Below are 21823 nucleotides of genomic sequence, written 5' to 3' on the forward strand. Positions count from 1 at the left end.
AATAGTTACTGTAAGTTACTTTTTTGTATTTTCTATTCAGTAAACTATAAATATTTTACTAATCATCTTATATTTCTTTATACTTTTTTATCAATCATCACTATTTTAGTAATTATTTGCCATCTATAGTCTTCCAAATTAAATGATTATTTTATCAACACTTTTAATAAAGATATCTGCATGGGCGCTTAAATATAATAATTAATATTCCGTTCATCTTAATTTAGCTTTATCAATGACTCCATATTCAATTTAACCTAATTCTTACATACATTTTTTTAAAACTTTAATTTACTTTTTATCTTATCTTTTTTTTCACCTAATCGCTATTTTATCTATTTTAACTTTTAACTTAAACTTATTTGCTATTCGATTTATTTTTAACATAATCTTTAACTTACTTGCTATTTAAGAAACATTTTTTTTAACCATAGAACATATATACAATATATACACAAATTGTGAAACAATATAGTTAATTTCAAAGTCCACTGTTTAAAATAAAACTACGTCCAAAATTTAGTTCCGTCATGGGCCACATTTCTCCGTTCTCCGTTTTGCGTAATCCTTTCTCCTTTCTCCATTCTCTTTTCTCCTTTCTCCATTCTCCTTTTTCCGTACTCCTTTCTCTGTTCGCCATTCTCCTTTCTGTGTTCTCCATTCTCCTTTCACTATACTCCTTTCTCCTTTCTCCTTTCTGCTTTCTTCGTTCTCCTTTCTCTATTCTCCTGTCTCCGTTATCCTTTCTCCATTCTCCATTATAACATATATTACGTATTTCTGTATCTTTTCCGACGTTGAGAATACAAGTCCGTTGGATATTATTTTGTATGGGAAACTTATCAGTTTACAGGTACCGTGGATCTTTCCACTTGCCTCCACCATTTCTGTTATGCGGGAAAGAGGGGAAAGGCAGGACAGACTAAGGCAGTTGCCTCCCCTCTCCCGCTGAAAGTTGAATGTCGTCACTCTGCTGTTTACATATTTGTTTGTTCACTATTTTACTACGACAATTTGGGGGACTGTCGTTCGCGTTCTTTCGAGGCCTCCTGGTGAATAAAACAAAGATGTCTATATATGTTTATTTCAAATCCAACCATAAGAGTAAATTAGTCAAAATACATTGATATGAAATAAGAGTTTGATTCTTAAAATGAACTAGAATAAATTATCATCAAAATACTTTATTAATTAATTAAAATAGTTTATCATGATATTTATGGTATCTTTAATAAAGAAAGATTTCTATTATAAAATTGTTACATTAAAACATTACTAATGTAACGTTTAATTTTTCATTAAACAAAATTTATAAGTTTACTAACCTGGTGAATAAAACAAAGATGTCTATATATGTTTATTTCGAGTCCAACCATAAGAGTAAATTAGTGTTTGATTCCTTAGGGTTTCCTATTTTAAACCCTAAGAACACGTGCTGGTTGGACTTGTTTTATTCACCAATCGAAATGCTTTTTAGAATAATCAACTTTATAAGAACAGTTTCTATTGGTTAGATCTCTTTTAGCTAATTCACATTTTTATATAATTTGGGGTTACTTTTTTGAATTACTTAATACCTTGTTTTTGTGACTATTAGGGAAATCCGATTATTTGGTTAGATAGAATTCTAGGTGAACAATAGAAAAGAATTAGATATATTTGCTAAAGGAAATACTTCTAAGAGTTTAAGCTGTCAAACCTTATTTATATCGCTAAGTGTCAAATAGGAAGAATTTCACATCTAATACTTATATATCAAAAGTTACATAACATTATAGACTTTCTAATGATATTTTTTTATACAAAAACCTTTAATTAAGAATTAGTTATTTTATACAATTACATGGAAGATTCACTTAATTTTATTTGAAATATTAAAATGTATTTCTTTAAATATTTTACCTTAATTTACCATCATTATACTAGGATACAGAAATTTTTCACACAGTTTTGGGTCATTTTAAGAGGATTTGAAAGTTGTGGTTATTTTAATCAAACTGATCAAACTCTTACCATAAATCACAGCATAAACAAACTTCTATTTTCTACGATTTAAACAGCAGGAAATTTCTGCCCTCTTTGTGAAAAACTCAAGAATGATTTGTCAAATGCAAAATTTGAAAATTGAAAGATTTAAATGAATAAAATTTTCAAATTTCATGTGAATCAAGCAGGCTTGTTTTAATTTGAAAAAATAAAAATAGGAAGTTTCAAGTTAATCATAGATAAAAATATTTATCCGGATTCATCTACAGATTATGGAATAGCAGGAAATCATTGTACTATTGAATTTATTCCTTGTGTTAACCAAAGTAGTTACAATTTTCATTGAAATTATTTTTTTTTGTATATACGCCCGGATTTGTTTAAAAAGTCAGTTAAGTATAATCTATCCAGCACTATAATTAAAAGCTATTTGGGATAGGGAGGAACTTTGAAAAGCCAAAAATGATCTTCATAAGAATTTACAAATAAGTCGATATTGCAGAAATCTTTTATTGACTCTTTAGAGAAGTTATTGCCATTAAATGACAATTTTTACTAATAGTTTGTTTTTTCGTACATTATCTAGAAAACTAGAATAGATTGATAGAAATTAAAGTAGCAAAAATGTTCCCCCCCTCCCTGGGATTGCACTTTTACACTCTATAGAATCTTAAAAAAAATCATTGAAGCACACCATCCATAGATTTATTTTGTTTGCAATAAGCAATATATAGGAAATTTTCGTCAGTTTTCTCTACAACTATAAGTCACAACAGACATAGGCTCTTAGTATGTTATAGCTAGCTTTAGATCATGTATACCCAATTCAGACCCGTTTTATATTTACTTCAATTTTTACTGACGGTGCATTTTTAAGGTGTGTTATAGCTCCGTGAGCATAGGTCATAACAGAGTCGACCTCCTATGTCCACACTAACTCCTAGTTGATTTTATCCCTATGTTTTATTTAAAGTAACAGCAGCTTGAATTTGTCGACAGGCTGAGTCACTAGTATATAACTTTGAATGCAAACACCTGAAGGAAGATTAATATCAACTTTGCTTTAAATTGGCATTACATATAGTGATTTCTGGAAAGATTTTTGAAAAAGTTAGATCAAAGTGTGTCCTTTATGTAAATTATCATCTAATTTGCATAAATTGGTAAAACCAACAAGGCAGTTAAAGTCATCAACCATTCTCAAAATATTTTTCATAAATTAGAGGAGACACGATTTTACATTATAATTTTGGAAATGGGCAAATGGGGATTGCAGGTTTTTTTATACGACCGCAAAAAATTTGCGTTCGTATAATGATATCATGTCGTTGTCGTCGTCATCTGAAGATACATTGGGTTTCCGGACTATAACTTAAGTTTAAGTGAATGGATCTCTATGAAAATTTACCAGAAGGCTCAATACCACAAACGGAAGGTTGGGATAGATTTTGGGGGTTATGGTATCAATAGTTTAGGAATTAGGGGCCAAAAACAAGCATTTTTGTAGTTTCCGGACAATAGCTTATTATAAGTGTATGGATCACTCTGAAATTGTACCACAAGGTTCCATATCACAAAGGGAAGGCTGGGATGGAGTTTGGGGTAATTGCCCCAAACGTTCAGGAATCAAGAGCAAAAAAGGGTCCAAAAACAAGCATTTTTCGAGTTTCCAGACAATAACTTGTGTTTAAGTGTATGGATCTCTCTAAAATTGTACTACAAGGTTCCATACCACAAAGGGAAGGCTGGGATTGAGTTTTGGGGTAATTGCCCTAAATGGTTAGAAATTGGGGTCAAAAAGGGGGCCAAAAACAGATATTTTTCTAGTTTCCAGACAATAACTTGTGATTAAGTGAATGGATCTCTCTAAAATTGTACTACAAGGTTCCATACCACAAAGGAAAGGCTGAGATTGAGTTTGGGGGTAATTGTCCCAAATGTTTAGAAATTAGGGACAAAAAGGGGCCAAAAACAAGCATTTTTCTAGTTTCCAGACAATAACTTGTTGAAGTTTAGGAAACTCTCTGAAATTGTACATTTTTCCTGAAAAGAATCTTCAAAATTTAAAAAAAAATTTAGGGGGAGGTTTCAAAAAGTTCGGGGGGAGGGAGGGATTTTTTCAAATCTTTTTTAGGGGTTTCATATTCTTTCTTCAAAATTTTTGAAATTTCCAATTTTTAAAAAAAAAAATTTTAGGGGGGGGGTTCATATATTTTTTGGGGGGTTTCATTCTTTTATCTTCAAGATTTTTCAAAGTTTCAAATTTCTTTTTTTACATTGATTATTTCTGATTTATATATAAAAGCAACAAATACTGATATGGCAGGAGATACACACCAAACAGGGTGTGTAAATTATTATATATAACATAATAACCAAGTATTGTGTAACAGCACAGTATTGTGCGATAGCAAGAAATCTTCAATTAAAAATAAATACAAATCTTTTAAACAATTTCAATGGGATTAATTTAAAGTCTTTAATTTTTGGGATTCCAACCTTGTGTTACTATTTTGGATATTGGGCCCCATTTTTAAATTGGTCTACATTGAGGTCCAAGGGGTCCAAAATTAAACTTTGTTTGATTTCATCAAACACTGAATTATTGTGGCTCTATGATATGCTGAATCTTATTGTGCATTTAGATTTTTTATTTTGGGCCCTGTTTTCAAATTAGTCCATATTAAGGTTTGAAGGGTCCAAAATTAAACTTTGTTTGATTTCAACTAAATTTAAATTTTTGGTGTTTTTTGTATTTGCTGAATCTAACCATGTTGTTAGATTTTGGATATCAGACCAAACTAGGTAAATTAAATGTCCTATTTCAAATTTTTAAGATCTTTGACCACATTCATTTTGTGTCAGAAACCTATATTATGTCAAAAATTTGATCACAATCCAAATTCAGACAGTATCAAGCTTGAATACTGTGTCCAAACTTGCCCCAACTGTTCAGGGTTCGACCTCTGCGTATCAGACTGCGCTCGATGAAGCATTTTCTTTCCTCTTATTATTAAACAATGTTCATGTTTACCGGCAAATTGTACTATCCAATAGCTATTTATTAAAGCAGAGTCTATAATTCCCAGCCATAAAGAACTGAAGAGACAATGAGTTTGAAAGTGTGTGACCCGGAATTTGACTTTTTTTATATGTTTTGGACTAAAATTTTCAGCCTTAAAGATTGCTTACCCCATAAATCCTTTGCTTTCCTGTTGTACTATGCAATAGATATTTATTAAAGCATATCTATAGTCCCTAGCCATAAAGAACTGCATAGACAATGGTTTGGAAAGGGTCCCCCTAATATGCATTTTATAGAATTTGAATTTTTCCATGTTTCGGACGAAAATTTTCTGCCTTTAAGAATGCGTACCCCAAAACTTCTTTGTGTCCAGAAAGAAAAACCATGTGTCCAGTATGCATATATGCGCCTAGTACTATTCAATAGCTATGTATTAAAGCAGAGTCTATAGTCCCTACCCATGAAGAACTGTCTGGACAATGGGTTAGAAAGTGGGTACCCCTAATGCCTTGTTTATAGAATTTGACTTTTTTCCATGTTTCATACAAAATTGTTGGCCTTTAAGAATGCTTACCCTCAAAATTATTTGCTATCCCATTGTAGAAATATCCAGTAGTTATTTATTAAAGCAGAGTCTTTAATTCCTAGCCATAAAGAACTGACAAGACAATGGCTTGGTAAGTGGGTACCCCTAATGTGCATTTTATAGAATTTGACTTTTTTCCGTTTGGACGAAATTTTTCTACCTTTAAGAATGCTTACCCCAGAATTTTTTTGCTATCCCATGTAGTACTATCCAATAGCTATTTATTAAAGCAGAGTCTATAAACCATTGCCATTAAGAACTGACAAGACAGTGGGTAAGAAGGTGGATACCCCTAATGCACATTTTATAGAATTTGCCTTTTTTCCATGTTTCGGACCTATTATTTTGGTTCATACTAATTGTTTTGCCAGAATTTGGATACGTTTATACTATTATATAAAATATAAATATAAATATATTTAAGACATCTCAAATGTGAATTACTGGTCAAGTATGAATTTCAAAGTTGCAAGTTTTTGTTTTGACTCAATATTGTGAGTTGTTATGTCGTTAACAATTTTAAAATGTAACAAAAATGAATTCTGATGTAAACAGAAATTTTATTGATGGCAATAGATGTTAAGATAAGTTTAAAATTGATTTTATACATTTAATTTGTAAATATCGGCTACAATTGTGAATGAAGTAGTCACAAGAAAAAAAAAATGTATTTTTGTTATTTTATGTTGCTATGTATTCAAGTATTGAATTTTGAATTTTTTAGTAAAAAATATTAGTAAAAAAATAGCAAAAATGAGTTCTGAAATTGTATAGAAAAATAAAATAGTCGGTATTACATGTGAAAATGAATTTAAACAATAATTCTATAATTTAGATACAATGAATAAGCGTTGATTCTTGAAAAGAAACCATGAGCCCGGAGGGCGAATGGTTTGTTTTTCATGAATCAACGCTTATCCATTGTATCTATAACTTAAACTATTGTGTTAATGTCTTTTCAAATTTAAAGCCTTTTCCTAATTAGAAGGTATTGTAAGTGAGTTTAAATAACCATGGTATCATGTTCAACGATGCATTACTAAATATAAGATCACAACTAATTGGTTAAAAAATACAAATATAACACAACACGTCTGCCTTTAAATTATCAGGCATCTGAATATTATCTGTGTTTACAAAATAAGACATATTCGAACTTATTTCTAATAAAATTGCGAATGGAAATGGGGAATGTGTCAAAGAGTAAACAACCTGACCAAAGACCAAAGAGCATATATAAAGTATATATAATAAGTATGTTACCGAAATTTCTAGCATGAAGCCTAATTCTAGGCACATCACGATTTACTCGCATAGGAATTTGCGAAAAAACATTTGTAAAATTATGTAGTAAAACAGATGAAATCTTACTATATTTATAAAATAAAAATGGACAAATAGAATGTAATCATTTTCGTTTCAAATATGTGAAATAGCCAATAATAATCCAAAAATAAACAATAAAACTCGCTATTATTACAAAAATATCCACAATTACATACAAATTAAGAAAAAAACCCAGAAAAACTAAAGAATAGGGACAACAAAGTGAATACAGGGATTTGAACCTAAACCGATCCCTACCTTTAACATGACGCTTTAACTCATTGATCTTAACCATGCTAACCCCGCGGCTACCAACTTATACTATACGATTGCCTATTATGTATATATAAAGGTACAAGCCCTGTGTGTCCGTTGTACCGATGTATATAATATGTTCATTTATATATATAAAATAGACATATAAATTGTAACCAATTGGTAGCCGAGAGGTTTTGTCGATATATTGATGTCAGTCACACATAACAGATTTCAAGGACGGGTTCGATTCCCAGTGAAGGCATATAAAAATTACTAAAATTAAAGGTAAGTTTTTAAATCCATTCCATTAGTGAACAGAAATCAGTAAGTAGCTAATTCAAACTTAATGAAATTGGGCACACAAAGGAAACAATAATTTGGTGAATCCATTTCAGCGACAGATTTATAAAGCGTTGATTCTAGAAAAAGAATCCACGGTAAATGAATAGGCTGACGTCACGACAATGGTTTAAACATTTTTATACGCCCGTCAATTAATGTCCGGTGTCCGTCCGTCTGTCCGTCTGTCTGTCCGTCTGTCCGTCTGTCAGTCTGGCGTAAACATGTCGCACCGTAACTTGAGAATGACTTATCCAAATTTCATGAAACTTAAGATAGTTGTTTCTTATGATAATCAAACGATCTGTATACTTTTTGGTGAAAAAAAGATTAAAACTTTTTGAGTTACGGGACTTAGTAACTAAAACAGGTGTGTGTTTTTTTTTCACATGTCGCGCCGTATCTCAAAATCAATTTATGATTATTGCTTAAAACTTTACACACTTCTTAGTTATATTAATCTTAAGATCTGTATACTTTTTGGTGATGATTCAAAATTTTATTTTAGAGATATTGAGTATTTTGTTAAAAAAGGGGGAGGGGTTTTTCACATGTCGCGCCGTATCTCAAAAACAGTTTATGATTATTGCTTAAAAATTTACACACTTCTTAGTTATATTAACCTTAAGATCTGTATACTTTTTGGTGATGATTCAAAATTTTATTTTTGAGTTATTGAGTATTTTGTAAAAAAAGGGGAGGGGTTTTTCACATGGCGCGCCGTATCTCAAAAACGATTTATGATTATTGCTTAAAATTTTACACACTTCTTAGTTATATTAATCTAAAGATCTGTATACTTTTTGGTTTTGATTCAAAATTTTATTTTTGAGATATTGATTTTTTTTTTTTTAAAGGGGGGTTTTAACATGTCGCGCCGTATCTCAAAAACGATTGATGATTATTGCTTAAAATTTTAACACACTTCTTAGTTATATTAATCTAAAGATCTGTATACTTTTTGGTTTTGATTCAAATTTTCATTTTAGAGATATTGAGTTTTTTGTAAAAAAAAAAAGGGGGGGTTTTCGCATGTCACGCCGTATGTCAGAAACTATTTATGCTTATTGCATAAAAATTCACACACAAGACGACGGGCGTATCATGCACTCATGGCGCAGCTGTTTATTAAGGTATGAAATGAGTAAGAAAATGGCAAATGTGGGATAAAAATGCGTAAATACGAATAATACCATGGACTAAGTATATCGCAATTTATTAGAATCGTCAATACGATTTTTCTTTTGAAATTGCTATTTATAGACCCTTAAATGTGAGTTACAAAATCGAAAATCTTCAGTTATGAAGTTTTAAATAGAAGTTGCATTGACGGTTTTCCATGAGAAAATTGATTTTACATCAAAAGTCTTACTTTTTTAGTGTGAGTTTAAAAATTGCAAATGTGGGTTAAATAGGCATTAATATAAATCACATCATGGACATATCAAATAATATTTTGTTTGACTCGTCATCATGATTTTTTTAACGTAAATACTAGTTATAAAACTGTAAATATGAGTTAGAAATCTCTAAACTAAAGTTAGAAATTTGTTAATGGAATATATATAAAAATCTTTGATTTAATATATACTAGAAGATACCCGCGAAATCGTGGTACAATTGGGCAAGTGTTGAAACAAAGAGTTTATTGAATTTCCCGGGCAGTAAGTCGACTGAGCATACGCGAAAGCGTATAAGACATCGATCGATAACTGTCTCCGAATTTAGATATTTTCTCAAAAATTGTCGTTTTCTGTGGAAAAAGATTGTTTCAAAGACAAATTTAGGAAGTACAAAACACTACATTTATACGTCATAACACAAATATTTCCGACTTTGTATGGTTTCAGAGGAGTTGCGGCTCAATGAAATCGGTCTCTGCATTTAGTAGTGTAGAAGTCTTTTTTTTCGAACAAAAAATTCAAAAACCATGATTTTGAAAAAATAAAATTGTCTCTCAAGAAGTTTTCCAAATGCAATTGCAGGATAGCTTTTTGTAATGAAAATTGCTGGATAGCTTGGCACATAGCGTTTTGTGCCTTGGTGCAATGTGGTGTATGTGACACAGAAAAACTGGGTGTCTATTGTCTATGCCTATATCTTATGGTCTGGTAATGGCTCCCAGATGTATAGTTCTTGTCAGATATATATATTAAAGTATTTCTGTTTCTATTTCCTGATATATTATTAAACAGAATGACTTCATCTTTAGTCAGCAGCTGGACAGTGATGAGTTTTATTGTGATTTTTTTAGATCTGTCTGCCCATTCTTTGGATTTGTCAATACATTGAATGAACTAATACTTTTCGTTATACATTTATCCCTAGTTAATACTACTGAATAGAATAACTTTTAGTCCACAGGTTCGCATTGATGACATGGATTAGTGTGATTGCTTTTTAGACACCTTATTGTATTTTGAAACTTTGCAATACTAGTGGTGATAAGCTTAGCATGATAATGTGTGCTTTTTTGTTGGAATTATTGCCCTTGAATAGATAAAATATGTGCATTGGCAGGAAACTTTGATAAATATATAAAAATCTATCAGCTTAAAGAATTTATAAAATGTATTAACTAAGCATCGACTACAAGGACTATGATGCTTTTGGTGACCAGATGTGGTAATAAATCAAGATGGAACATGATGAATTGTGTACTGTTTATTTACTTCAATATCTGTAAATGAAATATAAATATTCTTTGAGCTTCTAAATATTTAGTTTCTTGTTTTCAGACATTGATCTACAGTCAAAACCAACTGTATACAATGTTTATAAAGGAGATGATATAACTATGGAACAGCATTCTGATGATCAACAGAAACTGATAGCAGTCAAATGGTTTAAAAAAATTGACATATGGACAGAGCTGGACATTAGTAATGAACAGTTCAGTGGAGGTGTCCCTGATGTTCCATCTCTGACTATAAAGGTCACAAGAATAAGAAATGCTGGAAAATATTTATGCTTGCTGATATATGATAATGGAGAAACACAGAAGGCTTTATTTAAACTGAAAATAATACCTCAAGGTATGTATGGTCATTTGGTTTAACATAGAAATTTATATATGAAATACTTAAAGGTTCATAAAGAGTGAGAATTGGATATCAACTCAAGTTATTTAATTTCAATATGATAATGAAGAAGCCTTTGTCAAGTTTATCATTGCTATTTATTTTAAAGAAGGAGAGTTAATATCAAGTGATATCCAATTCTCAACAGTTGCCATGGTTGTTAAACCTATTCCTCTTAATGATAATTATTTTCTTTGTGTTTAATTGAAAAGTCTGTGACTTGATGATCTCTTCTTTTGAACATATTTAAAGCTTACTTTACATAGAAGATTATTTTTTAGTAAGTTGCATTTATTTCCTTCTTGTTCAAGACATTTGGATGAATCTGAACGAGTGCAACTTATAATAATAGTAACCCAATTTGTAATTGCAACCGTAAAACTTATCTAGTGTCATTTTAGTTGCCAGCTCTTCCTTGCAATGTTCTCTGTACCTATTACATAATTGATATTTACATGGGCAAAACGCAGGTGCCACATGTGCATTAGAATCTGCTAACCTTTCCAGAGAACTTGAGATCCAGATTTTTAATAAGGTTCATGTTGCTCAGTCGTTAATTTTCTATGTAGTGTTTTAAAGTTTGCTTTTTGTCTTATCTTTGTTTTGAGCCAGGAAAGAGGCAGTCCGAAACAGGCTTATTGGTGGTGTCAGGTGCACAGATGAGCAAGCCATCGGTAAAAAGTGTGTAGATCATTTGTGCAATCACTCCTACGGTTATTAACCCAGATCCCTGAAACTTTACAGGAAGATTAAGTTGTGCACCTGCTGTTAATGAATTGTTTGATGAATTTTTTGTCATTTGTCTTGACTTGAGAATTTAATTAGTCATTTTACAGCAAAATCTATGAAACAGGGTATACATTTTGTGTAATTAATGCAACTCCTTTAACAGTTTTTGACCTAGATCCCTTAAACTTCACTGAAAGATTGCACATAAGTTAAAGTGATGCACCTGCTATTATGGAATTGTTTTTATGATTTTTTCTCATTTTTCAAGACTTTGGAAGTTGTCATTTTCAGCAAAATTTATGAAAAAGAGTACAAGTTTTGTATAAAAAACAACACCGATCCCTAAAACTTTACTGGAAGATTGCATATATGTTGAAGTTGTGCCATTTGTTTGCCATTCATATAGTTATGGTTCTTGAAGTACTACTTCATGTCTTTTTTTATGCAATAACTTGAGAATGGTTGATTCAATCAATTTTCACACTTTTTTATTATTTTCAACTTTTGATGTCCCTTTGGTATCTTTCGCCTCTCTTTTATTATTTACCAATAATAGGTCAAGTAAGATGTTTACAACTTTCAATTTTAGTGTTCAGAAGTTTTTTTTTTTAAATGATAAAAAAAACGGCATCAATGTCGTTTCAGTTAAATAAATTAGAGATTATCAATCCTTCCTAAATTTTATAATTTTGTTTTTGTCATGAAGAGATAAGGGTCAGGTTCCATATGGAGATTTTCATGTTTGCTATTTATGAGTTCTGATCTTTGATTGATTAAAATTGGAGCTTCAATGTAATTATACTTTTGTGATAACTTGAGACTGTCCAACATTTTTAGCTCACCTTTCCAAAGGAAATGTGAGCTTTTGCCATCATTTGGCGTCTGTCGTCGTCCTTCCGGTGTAAACTATTTCAAACATCTTCTCCTCTAAAACTACTGAACCAATTCCAACCAGACTTAAGCTGAATGATCCTTAGGGTATCTAGAATAAAGTTTCTGTTTTATTTTCTGTTTCATCAAAAAACATGGCCGCCATGACTAAAAAGAGAACATAGGGGTAGAATGCAGTTTTTGGCTTATATCTCAAAAACTAAAGCATTTAGAGCAAATCTGATATGGGGTTAAACTGTACATTAGGTCAAGTTCTATCAGCCATGAAATTTTCAGATGAATCTAACAACCCATTGTTGGGTTGCTGCCACTAAACTGGTAATTTTTAGGAAATTTTCCAGTTTTTATACGACTACAAAAAGATTTCGTATAATGCTATCATGTCTTCGGCGTCGTTGTCGTCCGAAGACACATTTGGTTTCCGGACAATAACTTTAGTTTAAGTGAATGGATCTCTATGAAATTTACAAAAAGGTTCAATTCCACAAACGCAAGCTTATGATTGATTTTGGGGGTTATGGTACTAATAGTTTAGGAATGAGGGGCCAAAAAGGGGCCAAAAACAAGCATTTTTGTAGTTTCCGGACAATAACTTGTGTGTAAGTGTTTGAATCTCTCTAATATTGTACCACAAGGTTCCATATCACAAAAGGGAGGCTGGGATTGAGTTTGGGGAGTAATTGACCCAAACGTTCAGGAATTAGGGGCAAAAAAGGGGCCAAAAACAAGCATTTTTCTAGTTTCCAGACAATAACTTGTGTTTAAGTGTATGGATCTCTCTAAAATTGTATTACAAGGTTCCATACCACAAAAGGAAGGCTGGAATTGAGTTCGGGAGTAATTACTCTAAGGGTGGGGGAGGGGTTCAAAAAGTTTGGGGGGCGATTTTTTTTCAAATTTTTGTGGGGGTTTATATTTTTTTCTTCAAAATTTTAGAAATTTGAAAAGCTTCAAGAAGAAATCTTCAATTGCACAGTATTGCGCAATAGCATAGTATTGCGCAATAGCATAGTATTACGCAACAGCACAGTATTGCGCAACAGCACAGTTTTGGGCAAAAGAACAGTATTGCGCAATAGCAAGAAATCTTCAATTGCACAGTATTGCGCAATAGCACAGTATTGCACAATAGCACAGTATTGCGCAACAGCAAGAAATCTTCAATTGCACAGTATTGAGCAACAGCACAGTATTGCACATTAGCACAGTATTGCACAATAGCACAGTATTGCGCTGTGATATTGCGCAATAGCAAGAAATCTTCAATTGCACAGCATTGCGCAATAGCACAGTATTGCGCAACAGCACAGTATTGCGCAATACTTGAAAATAAATACAAATCTTTTAACCAATTTCAATGAGATTAATTTAAAGTCTTAAATTTTTTGGGGTTCTAATCTTGTATTACTATTTTGGATATTGGGCCCTATTTTTAAATTGATCTACATTGAGGTCAAAAGGGTCCAAAATTAAACTTTGTTTGATTTCATCAAACACTGAATTATTGTGGCTGTATGATATGCTGAATCTTATTGTGCATTTAGATTTTTATTTTGGGCCCTGTTTTCAAATTACTCCATATGAAGGTTTGAAGGGTCCAAAATTAAACTGTTTTTAATTTCAACTAAATTAAATTTTTGGTGTTTTCTTATATGCTGAATCTAACCATGTTGTTCGATTTTGGATATCAGACCATTCTATGTAAATTAAATGTTCCATTTCAAATTTTTAAGACCTTTGACCACATTCATTTTGTGTCAGAAACCTATATTATGTCAAAATTTGATCACAATCCAAATTCAGACAGTATCAAACTTGAATATTATGTCCAAACTTGCCCCAACTGTTCAGGGTTCGACCTTTGCGGTCGTATCAGGCTGCGCTCAGCGAAGCATTTTATTGGTTATTATCTTGAATATTATTATAGATAAAGATAAACTGTAAACAGCAAAAATGTTCAGCAAAGTAAGATCTACAAATAAGTTTATATGATCAAAATTGTCAATTGACCCCTTAAGGAGTTATTGCCCTTTAAGGACAATTTTACACAATTTGTTTATCATGTTTTCTAACTTTAAAAAATCTTCTCCTCTGAAACTACTGAACTAAATTTAACCAAACTTAAGCTGAATGATTCTTAGGTTATCTAGAATAAAGTTTGTGTTTTATTTTCTGTTTCCTCAGAAAACATGGCCGCCATGGCTTAAAATAGAACATAGGGTAAAATGCAGTGTTCGACTTACAGCTCAAAAACTAAAGCATTTAGAGCAAATCAGACAAGAAAGGTAAAGTAATCATTAGGTCAAGGTCTACCTGCCCTGAAATTATCAGGTATCTGATTTTTAGGTTATTGCCCCTGAATTGATAATTTTAAGGAAAATTTGCAGTTTAAGTTTATTATCTTGAATATTGTTATAGATAAAGATAAACTGCAAACAGCAAAAATGTTCAGCAAAGTTATTTCTACAAATAAATTTATTTGACCAAAATTGTTAATTAACCCCTTAAGCAGTTATTGCCCTTTAAAGACAATTTTTCACAATTTGTTCATCTAGTTTGCTTACTTTAAAAAATCCTTTGAAACTGCAGAATCAATTTCAGCCAAATTTGGGCTGAATCAGTTTCAGAGTATCTAGTATAAATTTTGTATTTTATTTCCTTGTACAACAAGCAAAATACCCACTATGGCTAAAATGGATCATAGGGGTAAAATGCATTTTTTTTTGCTTTTGAAGAAAATATGACAGATACAAAGAACATTTAAAGGGCATTTTTAAGGCACTCATAAATGTATATTGAAAAGCAAAAATAATCATTGATGAAGGATTTAAGTAAAAAATTACAGGTGAGCGATCCAGGCTCTTGAGAGCCTCTTGTTTAAACCAGGCTCAGAAGGAGGGGATACTATCCTGTCATATGTTGCAGAAAAGTTGATATCGTTAATGTTATAAACTACCACTAGGTCGATGCTTCTGCTGATGGACTGTTAGTCACCAAGAAACTTCCACTCATAAATAATGTAACTATTCAGGAATTAAGACAATTGATTGTTTAACATTGGCACTTAAATACAAGTAACCAAAAATACAGTTTTCTGCCATTTGAGAGTCTATTGTTATGATATGCTACTATCAATATATCATAGGCAATTGCTTGAGCAACCATGCATTGTAGTAAAAATGGGGTCCATGCATGAATTGAAAGGCCTTGTAGGTGTTATCTGCACCTTGACTAATATATCAGAACTGTGTCATATAATTAAGCAGCTAGCAATGATGTTTGAAAAGAATATTAGAAAAAAATAATGAATATTTACATTCTCTTTTATGTGACATTGTTTTCATGATATCACTATAAAGTTTGATGCAGAGAAGTAGGTTAAAATATATAATGTATGTTCGAATATAACTATAGCACCATATTTATGTTATGTTTTTCAGTCAAGGTTTACAATGCCCTTTGTGAACACAGAAAAGACAGAACATTTATACGGCCAGCCATTTGTGACAATATAGATAAATATATGCAAGAAAATAACATAGTGGTCATCACTGGCAGAGAAGGAACAGGGAAGAGTAAAATATGTCTGGAACTAGCATCATTTTTTGATGAGAAAGATTATATGGTTTTGAAAGTAGATTTGTCAGAAAATCACTCAATATATACAGATATTGGTAATGCATTGCTAATCATTGATGATCAACAGTATACTCAAGATTCTCTCAATGCCTTTATGAAAGACCTTTTACCATTATTACCTAAAAGAAATATACAAGTGATATTGACTTGCAGGAATTTAGATTTAAAGATAGTGAGAAATGTACCAGAAATGAATAAATTGAAGAGTGAAGCATTTATAGACATTAACAATTGTTTAACACCTGAAGAAAAAGAAAAAATGTTAAGAAGATACATGAAAGAGAATAACATTGCATCATCAGCATCATATGACAGTAATTTCAGAGATCCAAAAATTCTAACTGATTTGTCTGTACAAGTAAGACTCGATGAGGATGCCATCAAAATAATTAAGAATGAAGAGCCATGGAAGGGGTTCCCCTTGTGTGCTTCATCGTTTTGTTTGGAGAGAAAATTTTTGCATTTAGGAGAAAAACATTTCACCAATCCGCCAAGATATCTTTTTGAAGAACTGAGAGAACTTTATGAAACTTCTAGAAGAGATTTGAATCATGCTAATTGCATACTAACAATAATTGACTACTGTGTTTTAGTTTATGTTTTGAAAAATCACCAACTAACCCTAAATGACAACAATCTCTGCAGTGATCTTGTTGAACTATATCAAACAATATTTCAGTTTAGATATATACCTGAAAAACCTGGTTCAAATGAGGATCAGAAAAAAGCAATAGAAGAAGCATTACACAGAATGACTAACACATACCTTACATTCAATGAGGGTGTTTACAAGTTTCTTCATCCATGTCTGTTGAAAGCAATGTTCCTGTCGTCTGATTCTATGATTCCTTATCTAATCCAAAATGGTTCATTACACAATATAACAGAGTTTGTTCGGAGTGAAGTTTATACTGGTTTGGAAAATGAATTAGTTATTAACATCAATAACCATTATCATCACATCCTTTGTGAGAGGTTGGTGAGACATGCGTTTGAGGATCATTCTTTACTGCTGCATGTGGCACAATATATTTACTCATACTGGCATTCAACAGGTAATAATCTTGTGAATATGATGTTTAAGCATATTGAATTCATTCTGTTTAATAGTTTGGGAGTACACACTAGTGGTCTTCCATCACTTGACAATCGAAGTTTATCTGAAAATAACATCAAATTAGAAGGTAAAATTAATTTTTCTAACATCACTGTGTTAGTTGATGAATTAACATATAAAGGTAGAGATCCATGGATATATGGACCTGGTACATCAGATTTCCTTATACTCAGTGCGTTGTTTTTAGCTGCAATGAGAAGATATGAAACCAACAGAAATCAGACTTTTAAAATTCTGTTGGAAGAGTTTCAGAATAGAACACACTTGGAATCGTTTGTAAAACTATGGAGTAAACCTTTAGATAAATATGGAAACACTTTCTTTCATTATCTGATGAGTTTAAGTCAGAAGGAAGCATCTGCAATCTTATCTGTGAATGCAGAAATGAAATATACATTTGATACAGAAAATGTTAAGAAATATACTCCTCTGGATATTGCAGCATTCTTGGGAAAGAGAAAAATTTTGGACTTTCTGAATTTGAGGACTAATTTTTCAAAGACATTACGAGAGAGACTAAAGAGATTTGCTAGAAGTGGGATGGCTGAGTATTGCAATGAAAACTCAAAACACAAAGACATTGACCAACCAATAGTCCACAAAACAAAGGTTGATATTGCTTCACCTGAAAAACTTGAATGTGAAGATGTTGATGATGAAAAAAAGGAAGTAAAGGATTTGAGTAAAAAAGATACAAGTTTTTTTAAAAGAAAATTCAGTCTTAAGAAAGAGGAACCTAATAAGAAAGAAACACATGATGTGAATGATGTTTTATGCTTTGAAGGTTTTATGAATATTTTTTTTGTTTTTGGGAAGAAAGAGGACTATCAGTCAATCGTCAAGCTGCTTTCATAATAAATTGGTAAACTATGGAATTGTAAAATATACACTGCTTAGTCTTACTTTTAAAAGAATTTGTTACACAATTATTCTTATTCTAACAAAACATTCTTATTAGCTCACCTTGTCCTACAGAACGTGTCTAATGTAAAATATGAAAAGTTCTTTTCTGGATTTATCTTAATTAGAACAGGCAAAGCCAAATATTGGTAAGCCAAGGGGTCATAAGTACCGAAATAAGTGAAGAGGTATATGACCAAAGGGACCTGAAAAATAATAGCCAAGTCCATCTGAGGTCAACTTTGCAAAAGGGCGTTGGAACCTTAGTTTCTTAATAATTTTCAAATTTATCAATGAACAATTTAAGAAATGTCGCTTATTAATCATGTAAGTTTTGAAGCACTAACTACTGAGTTGATGATTACATTGGTGACTAATAGTCCAAAAGCATGAAGTTAATGTTTTTATTAGCTCACCTGGCCCAATGGGCCAAGTGAGCGTTTCTCATCACTTGGCATCCGTCGTCCGTCGTCGTGCGTTAACTTTTACAAAAATCTTCTCTGAAACTACTGAGTTAAATTTAACCAAACTTGGCCACAATCATCATTAGGGTATTTAGTTAATAAGATGTGTCCGAATGACCCCGCTTGCCAACCAACATGGCCGCCATGGCTTAGAATAGAACACAGGGGTAAAGTGCCGTTTTTTGGCTTATATTTCTGAGACTAAAGCATTGAGAGCAAATCTGACAAATCTATCAGCCCTGAAATTTTCAGACGAATCAGACAACCCGTTGTTGTGTTGCTGCACCTGAATTGGTAATTTTAAGGAAATTTTGCAGTTTTTGGTTATTATCTTGAATATTATTATAGATAGAGATAAACTGTAAACAGCAATAATGTTCAGCAAAGTAAGATCTACAAATAAGTCAAATGACCGAAATTGTCAGTTGATCCCTTAAGGAGTTATTGCCCTTTAAAGTCATTTTTTAACAATTTTTCGTAAATTTTTGTAATCTTTTACAAAAATCTTCTCCTCTGAAACTACTGAGAGAAATTTAACCAAACTTGGCCACAATCATCATAAGGGTATCTAAGTTTAAAAAATATGTCCGATGACCCAGCCTGCCAACCAACATGGCTGACATGGCTAAAAATAGAACATAGGGGTAAAATGCAGTTTTTGGCTTACATCTCTAAAACTAAAGCATTTAGAGCAAATCTGATTGTTGGTGAAAATGTTTCGGTTAAGATCCATCAGCCCTGAAATTTTCATACGAATCAGACAACCTGTTGTTGGGTTACTGCCCCTGAATTGGTAATTTTAAGGACATTTTGCAGTTTTTGGTTATTATCTTGAATATCATTATAGATAGAGATAAACTGTAAACAGCAATAATGTTCAGCAAAGTAAGATCTACAAATAAGTCAACATGACTAAAATTGTCAATTGACCCCTAAAGGAGTTATTGCCCTTTAAAGTCAATTTTAAACAACTTTTCATAAATTTTTGTTATCTTTTACAAAAATCTTCTCCTCTGAAACTACTGAGAGAAATTTAACCAAACTTGCCAACAATCATTATTAGGGTATCTAGTTTAAAAAAAAATGTGTCCGATGACCCCACCTGCCAACCAATATGGTGGACATGGCTAAAAATAGAACATAGGGGTAAAATGCAGTTTTTGGCTTACATCTCTGAAACTAAAGCATTTAGAGCAAATCTGATTGTTGGTGAACATGTTTAGGTTTAGATCCATCAGCCCTGAAATTTTCATACGAATCAGACAACCTGTTGTTGGGTTACTGCCCCTGAATTGGTAATTTTAAGGAAATTTTGCAGTTTTTGGTTATTATCTTGAATATCATTATAGATAGAGATAAACTGTAAACAGCAATAATGTTCAGCAAAGTAAGATCTACAAATAAGTCAACATGACCAAAATTGTCAATTGACCCCTAAAGGAGTTATTGCCCTTTAAGAAAGGCTGACAGTAAGGGTTGAGAATTTCATGGAAAGTCATTTTTTTAGATTTTCATAATAACTTGTGTATATCATGTGCTTTAGTAAAGAAACAATTCTCTGTGTTTGAAAATTTAAAAAATCATGTTTATTTGATAGAAAAATACGTTATCATTGTTGCCATGGAAACGTCTTGGATTGAACCTGCAAATATCAAATATCTGGTTATTTCAATGCTTAATATTTCTAAAAATGTCAGTATTGTGTACAAATGAACATTAATATCTTGAACCACATAAGTTCTTGTATTAGTAACATAAAACAAATTTTGAAAAATAAATGTTTGGTTACCATGGCAACACCTTAATACCCTATACCTGACAAATTGTCATTTTTGACAGAAATTGACCTTTTTAAAAACTGTGTTAAAGAAAAAATGCAACCACCCACAAAGAACTGAAAATGTCGTTTATTTATAAAAATCACTTAAAAAACTGAAAAAAATGGAAATTTTGCATATTTTGAGATTTTGTCAATTTTGAGTTTTTGCCTCTTCTTTTTTACCCACATTAGAAAAGAAAAATATCAATAATTGCAATAACAGTAATTGAAACAAATGAAATATTTTCAGTATTTTGTATTTGTTTCTAAAGTAGAAGATGCATAGCAACAAACTAGGTTCCCTAGCAACGGCTCAGAACGGGTGAAAAAAATGTTTTTTTACCATTCATCATCAAATAATCAACATTGAATGAAAATGATATTGAATATTCTAAATAAAACAATTAATTATAGCCTTCTACCATTTCTTATAGTCGGCCAACAAATATTTCTGTCACAGTTTTCTCAGAAACTACTGGGCAGAATGACTACATATTTGGCCAGCACCTTAACATTAATGAGTTGTAACGTGTAGTCACTTTCGGGTCTGTCCAATACCTACTTCCTTTTTGTGGATACTTTGAATTTTACGAGTTGGGGGGGGGGGGGTAGTCTTAGCACGACAACGCATGCAACATCTTGTTGATGTCTGATCCAATTCTGAAACTCATTTCAGAAGATACTACTCGGACTTGCATCCTAGGTGGTTTAACCTTACCCCAGAAGACTTTTGATAAATCCTTTATATAGCTTTAAGTCTTATCATCATTTATGTCTTTCTTTTTAAAATTTATTATACCCACCCACCCCCACCTCTAACTGCAAACACAATGGAAGGTGTATATTGGTATCTTTTAATCACAACTCAACCTACACCACTGCACATGTTTGATGAACCTTTACACGAAGTTATTCAAGAACACCATATAAAGATGTGCATGAAGAAAAAAAATTGCTGTCAGATGCTATGAAAGGGAAATACTTGGACATATATTTTCTGTTGATGTATTTCATATATTTGGAAATTTGCTGTGCTCTTGGGTTTGATTGCTCTTGTTTTGTTTGGGGCCATCCATAGCTGGCTGCCTGTAACTGGGAAGTTCCTGCTCCGTTGAAGTTCATGTGGCTAGCTCTAGATTTCTTTTTGTATTGCATTTAGTGAGTTGGTGATGTCTTCGTGCAATTGACCCATATCCGTTCTTTTTCATACATGACTTCGTAATCGCAACAGCTCCTAACAACTGTACAGATTTTGACAAAACTTTACATAAAGGAATTAAATCATATGAAAATAATCATGAGAGAAAATAATTGCAGTCCAATTCAAAGACAGGGAGATAATTGGACTTCGATTTGGTGTTGATGTATTTATATTTCATAAACATGACCTTGTAAAAGTTCCTAAACCGCTGCTCAGATTTCAATGAAACTTTACACAATTATATTCTATGGGCATGCTCATAGTACCTCTACTTCTTTTTAGTATTTTATCAGAGTTAACTGTGGCATGCATTTTGGCGGTGAACTTTGATTCATTTTTTTTCTAATATTACTTTGACCGATGACATATGCCATTGAAAAGGCTTGTACTAATGCTATTCCACTCCACTGATGTGTTCATTTTAGGAAGCATTCACTGAATTAACATTTTCTGTCTTTCTTGT

The 21823-nt window shown here is 31.9% G+C and overlaps 1 protein-coding gene across 5 annotated transcripts in view; it reads left to right on the top strand.

Annotated features, from left to right (window-relative positions):
* Positions 1–18279, top strand: part of LOC127710315 (uncharacterized) — a 644133-nt gene extending 625854 nt beyond the window's left edge. For 2 of the 5 annotated variants that reach the window (XM_052216114.1, XM_052216118.1), the window contains 2 exons: positions 10259–10555; positions 15661–17861. In XM_052216114.1, the coding sequence (XP_052072074.1) occupies positions 10259–10555; positions 15661–17831 (2468 nt within the window). In that variant the 3' untranslated portion in view covers positions 17832–17861. Of the gene's footprint in view, positions 1–10258; positions 10556–15660; positions 17862–18064 lie in introns of those variants that run through there. The other 3 variants (XR_007986108.1, XM_052216116.1, XM_052216117.1) reach the window with 3 other exon arrangements.
* The last annotated feature ends 3544 nt before the right edge of the window (positions 18280–21823 follow it).

The sequence above is a fragment of the Mytilus californianus genome, unplaced genomic scaffold (genome assembly GCF_021869535.1).
Source record: "Mytilus californianus isolate M0D057914Y unplaced genomic scaffold, xbMytCali1.0.p SCAF_70, whole genome shotgun sequence".
In the NCBI taxonomy this organism is placed as follows: domain Eukaryota; kingdom Metazoa; phylum Mollusca; class Bivalvia; order Mytilida; family Mytilidae; genus Mytilus; species Mytilus californianus.